Source organism: Aptenodytes forsteri, unplaced genomic scaffold (genome assembly GCF_000699145.1).
Source record: "Aptenodytes forsteri isolate BGI_AS27 unplaced genomic scaffold, ASM69914v1 Scaffold19, whole genome shotgun sequence".
Classification (NCBI taxonomy): Eukaryota; Metazoa; Chordata; class Aves; order Sphenisciformes; family Spheniscidae; genus Aptenodytes; species Aptenodytes forsteri.
In genome coordinates, this window is record NW_008795327.1 from 27400 (window position 1) to 32438 (window position 5039).

Sequence of the window (5039 nt, forward strand, 5' to 3'; positions counted from 1 at the left end):
CCGCCCCGCCCATCCCTATCACTTCTCAGTCTCTTGCTTCTTAAATCCTTTCTCCATGCGCTGGTGAGCCACTCTCTCAGCAGCCCCGCAAAGTCCTGAGTGGTCCATACATGGAGCTGCGTGCTGCGGGTGGACCTAGCAGCTGAAATAATGCGAGTGATTCCCGGGGCCTTGGGCAGAGCAATCCAGGCCCAGCGCTGGTCACTATTTCATCCTTTCTCCATGCGCTGGTGAGCCACTCTCTCAGCAGCCCCGCAAAGTCCTGAGTGGTCCATACATGGAGCTGCGTGCTGCGGGTGGACCTCTCAGCTGAAATAATGCGAGTGATTCCCGGGGCCTTGGGCAGAGCAATCCAGGCCCAGCGCTGGTCACTATTTCAGGTCATTGTTGATAACCACACTGTCGTGCATGTCACAGTAAGTTGTCATCTTCTTCCTCTTGCCAAAGGTGGAGAAGCTGTTCTTGTTCTCCCGGCCCAGGAAGAGGGGCCCATCTTTGCTGGAAAGCAGAGTGGGGGTGCCGGGGATGTAGACATTGTGCTGATAATCCAGAGCTGGGATGTGCCCTGGGTACAAGGGGCTGTACTGGGGTGTCCAGATGCTGTTGGTGCCTGCCGAAGCCTTCTGAAACTCTGGAGGAAAGATGAGCGTGAGACTGGCTCAGGGGAGGTTACATCCATAGCTCAGTGGGACAGTGACATTCATGTGTCACCATCCTCCCTTCTGGGGCCCGGACACCCCTTCCATGCCACAAAACTCTACCACTGCTAGGAGCAGGGATGTGTCCCCCCTCCCCTGCATCTCCACCAAGTGACAAGAGGGTCTGGTCTTCCCAGCCCCAGTGCCCCAATACTAACCAGAGACAGGGGTCACCAGTGTGCACAGCCTCTCATGCTCCTTCTGGAGGGCTCTGTGGATTTCCCCCACGTCCTCCAGGCTCTGGGAGCTAAAGAGAGGAGACCGGTTCAAAGCTGCATTGGAGATAACCTCCCTGTCCCGACATCCCCCTTCCACCCGCTCCCTCTGTTCCCGCAGTGCCGGATTTGGTACCTCTTCAAGGCAGGTCGCTGCGTGCTTGGAGGCAGCCAGTCCATGTTGGGCTGTTTGGTCTGGAAAACACAGGGAAGGGCAAGGCTGGTTATTGGGACCCTCTGTTAATCAGCCCTGGGACCCTCTGTTAATCAGCCCTGGGACACCCTGTTAATCAGCCCTGGGACACCCTGTTAATCAGCCCAGCCCTGCCAGCACAAGGCTTCAGTAGCCAGGGATGCAGGACTCCATTGCCTCCTTTGTGGAGAAGGAAGCTGCACATTCCCATTTTAGGGAAACTGAGGCAGTGTTGAACCAGCCTGTTCCCTTCTGGACCTTCCCCACCTTCCTGAGACATTGGGGTTGTCTGGGGCTTGGTCTCCATTTCTGGGAGTTTAGTTGCCAAGGTCTGTCCTTCCGGGGAGAGAGAGGGGCTTTTCCTATTTCTGCTAATTTTAAAAAGCCTTTTTTGCAGGTGCCATGGTAACTTAGCCCAGGTCTCAGGCACCAAAGGGTGAGAGGTGCGGAAATTGGCTGCATACCCAATGTCCCAGGGGGGTTGCAAACAACTAGGGGAAAATGCCATTAACATATTAGAGAAGGGAGTCCAGCAGTGCAAGGAGACACGTGGGGAGAAGCCTCTTGGCAGTGAGTCTTGGGCTCTCCTTGGAAGGGCTGTTTTATTAAAAGTCAAACGTAAGTGGATTAGACGCCTCATCACTCTCCATCCTTGTAATTGTGTTTTCAAGAGTCTTTCATCAGAAAAATTAGACATTCCTCATTTCAATACCTAACAAATGTTGACATCAAAATCCCGCCCCGAAGACCCCACTCCCTCCCTGCCAGCGCAGCCCAGTGCAGCACAGCAGCCGGGCCTGGGTGCCAGAACCAGGGGCACAAGCAGTCTGGCGGGGCCGGGCCCAGCCCCGGGTGCAGCAGCAGGACACTGTGGACCCCCGCTGGCACAGGGGAAGTGGGGCAGCGGCAATGCTCAGGTTGTCCCAGCGTGAATTGCTCACCCCTAGGAAGCAGATGCCACCCCCACCATCCCATCCCCACAGGGGCACTGGAGCATCTCCGTTGCCTGTAATGGATGCAAAAGGCGGTGGGAAGGGATTTCCTCTCGTCTCAGCCGAGCCTGACACTCCCCCGGTAATTATACCCATCAGGAAGCTCGGTGGAGAGTTTCCCGCTGCCTGATGGCTCCTAATTCCCACACTGATCAAAGGCGCCAGTTATTCTCTGGGAAAAGCCGGTTTCTCCCACAGCAGAGGCTGAGGGAGGGGGCTGGGGGAACCCATAGAGCACCATAAGCAGCGCCAGACATGGCATTACCTGCTTGGATACACGGAGATGCTGGCCCAGCTGGGACTGCTTCCTGGGGTCTTTCTCGTTGTTCCGGGGGGGGCTGCAGGGTTTGAGGAACATGAAGTCACTCTGGGCAGACTCAGGACCGAGGCAGACCTTGTAGCAGTAGCCTGGGGGGCCACCCCCGGGTACGTCGAGGCAGGTGGCAGCCGTGGTCCCTGCTGGGGGCTGCACCGTCAGGTTGGATGTCTTCAGGCCCTCAGGGGAGGGTCTGGACCCAGGGCAGCAGTGGCAGAGGGGTGGTGAGCAGCCGTCACCTTGGCGGGAGCAGCGCTCGCCACGGCACCGAATGGCTGTGAGGATGAGGATGGCGAGGAGGAAGGTGAAGGAGATGGAGCCCAGGGAGACAAGGAGGTAGAGGGTGAGTGGGGAGGATGAGGAGGCCTCCGGGGGGAGGCTGAACTCGCTGAAGTCAGAAAGAGTCTGAGGCATGGTCTCCACCACCGAAAGCAGGAGGGGCACGGTGGCTGAGAGGGCTGGCTGCCCACCATCACGCACCTGCACCACCAGCCGCTGCCGGGTTGCATCCTGCTCCAGAAAGGAGCGGAGGGTGCGCAGCTCGCCTGTGTCTGGTGCCACGCTGAAGAGGGTGAAGTCAGTGGCCTGGAGGAGCTGGTAGGAGAGGCGGGAGTTCAGCCCTGCATCCGCATCCACCGCCGACACTGTGCCCACAAGGTAGCCAGGCCCAGCTGATCGTGGCACCAGCTCGGTGGCCATGGAGCCATTGCGCGGCATGGGGGAAATGATGACTGGGGCGTTGTCGTTCTGGTCCAGCACAAAGATTTGGACGGTAACGTTGGCGCTGAGTGGGGGGAAACCCGCGTCCTGCGCTTGCACATGGATCTGGAAGCTGCGGATCTGCTCATAATCGAGGGAGCGCAGGGCATACATGTGCCCGCTGTCCGAGTTGATAGACACGTAGGTGCCCACAGGCATGCCATGGATGTGCCCATCGGCAATGGAGTAGGACAGGTAGGCGTTTTGTTGGCAATCGGGGTCCAATGCGCTGACGGAGCAGATGGAGGCACCTGGCGCGTTGTTCTCCATTACATAGACGCTGTAGGAGGGCTGGAGGAAGCGTGGGGCATTGTCGTTCACATCGGACACCAGGATGGTGAGGATGCTGCGGGTCAGCAGGGCGGGGGAGCCCATGTCCCGTGCTGTGATGCTTACGTTGTACTCAGGCACAACCTCCCGGTCCAGCGCTTGCGTGGTGACCAGTGTGTAGTAGTTGCGGAAGGAGGAGCGGAGTTCGAAGGGTACATCAGGGCTGACCTCGCAGATCACATGCCCATTGTTCCCAGAGTCCCGGTCCAGAACACTGATGACAGCGATGACGGTGCCTGGTGGGGCATCCTCCAGCACAGGTGTGGACACAGAGGTGAGGGTCACCTCTGGCGCATTGTCATTCACGTCGAGGAGGTGCACAAGCACCCGGCAGTGCACGGCCACGGCCGAGGGTCCACGGTCCTTGGCTTGCACGTAGAGCTCATGGAGGTTTGCCCGCTCATAGTCCAGGGGGCCCTTCAGCAGCACCTGCCCACTCCGGGGCTCTATGTGGAAGAGCTCCCGGACGCGTGGTGGTGCGTGCCCACTGAAGGAGTACTCGATCTCCCCATTGGGGCCCTCATCCAAGTCAGTGGCATTGAGCTGGATGACCAGGGTGCCGGCAGGGGCATCCTCAGGAAGGCTCACGCTGTACGAGGACTGGTCAAAGGCAGGCACGTTGTCATTCGCGTCCAGCACCGTGACGAGGATGTGAGCTGTGCCTGAGTGCTCGGGGACACCGCCGTCGAGAGCGGTGAGCAGCACCCGGTGCGTGCGTTGCTGCTCGCGGTCGAGGGCGCGCTCCAGCACCAGCTCTGCAAACTTGCTGGCGTCACTGCGCGTCTGCACCTCGAGTGAAAAGAAGCCGTTGGGGCTGAGCCGGTAGGTGTGCACCGAGTTGGTACCCATGTCAGGATCCTGGGCACTCTCCAGTGGGAAGCGGGCACCGGGCACGGCAGACTCAGCCACCTCCAGCACATACTCTTGCCAGGGGAAGGTGGGCGCGTGGTCATTGATGTCCAGCACCTCCACCTCGACGCGGTAGAGCTCCAGCGGGCTCTCGACGAGGAGCTGCAGGTGGAGCAGGCAGGTCCCCCCAGCCTCGCACACCTCCTCCCGATCAATCCGCTCGTTCACGAAGAGGATCCCGTTCTCCAGGTTCACCTCCAGGTGCTGCCTGGCCCCGGCCCGTGACACGATGCGGAACCGCCGCGCCGACAGGGTGGACACGTCCAGCCCCAGGTCCTCGCCCAGGTTGGCCACGAAGGCTCCGTGCTCCAGCTCCTCCGGCACGGCATAGCGTAGCTGCCCACCCGCGGGGCGCGGCGCCGGGGGGCCGGCCAGCAGGAGGAAGAGGAGGGAGCGGAGGAAGAGCTGCCCCTGCCCGGAGCCTGCCCCGGTCCCCATGGCCCCGCAGACCTCCCGGGGACGCGGGGTCCCACCCGCGCCGCCGCGTCCCCCCTCGCCTTTGCTGGCCCCTTGCACTTCCAAAGAGTTTTGAGCTCCCGGGGCGGCGGGGGAGAGCCCTGCCCGGACCGGAGCTGGCGGGCCGCGGCCGCCGGCGGGGCGGCCCGCGGCCACCGGCGGCCGCTCGCT

General features: G+C 61.0%; 1 protein-coding gene across 1 annotated transcript; it reads right to left on the minus strand.

The window, feature by feature from the left end:
* Positions 1-371: 371 nt before the first annotated feature.
* Positions 372-4850, minus strand: LOC103899562 (protocadherin-10-like). Its single transcript, XM_009280059.1, has 4 exons — positions 2364-4850; positions 1050-1108; positions 857-945; positions 372-631 (listed from the first exon to the last, which is right to left on the minus strand). Exons 1-4 carry the CDS (start codon positions 4848-4850, stop codon positions 372-374), a joined length of 2895 nt encoding a protein of 964 aa, XP_009278334.1.
* Positions 4851-5039: the final 189 nt, after the last annotated feature.

Coding starts and splice junctions, on each gene's coding strand:
- LOC103899562 (XM_009280059.1), bottom strand. CDS start 4,850: ATGGGGACCGGGGCAGGCTCCGGGCAGGGGCAGCTCTTCCTCCGCTCC. Junction 1,109..2,363: donor ATCTCCGTGTATCCAAGCAG/GTAATGCCATGT, acceptor TGTGTTTTCCAG/ACCAAACAGCCCAACATGGA. Junction 946..1,049: donor CAGCGACCTGCCTTGAAGAG/GTACCAAATCCG, acceptor TCCTCTCTTTAG/CTCCCAGAGCCTGGAGGACG.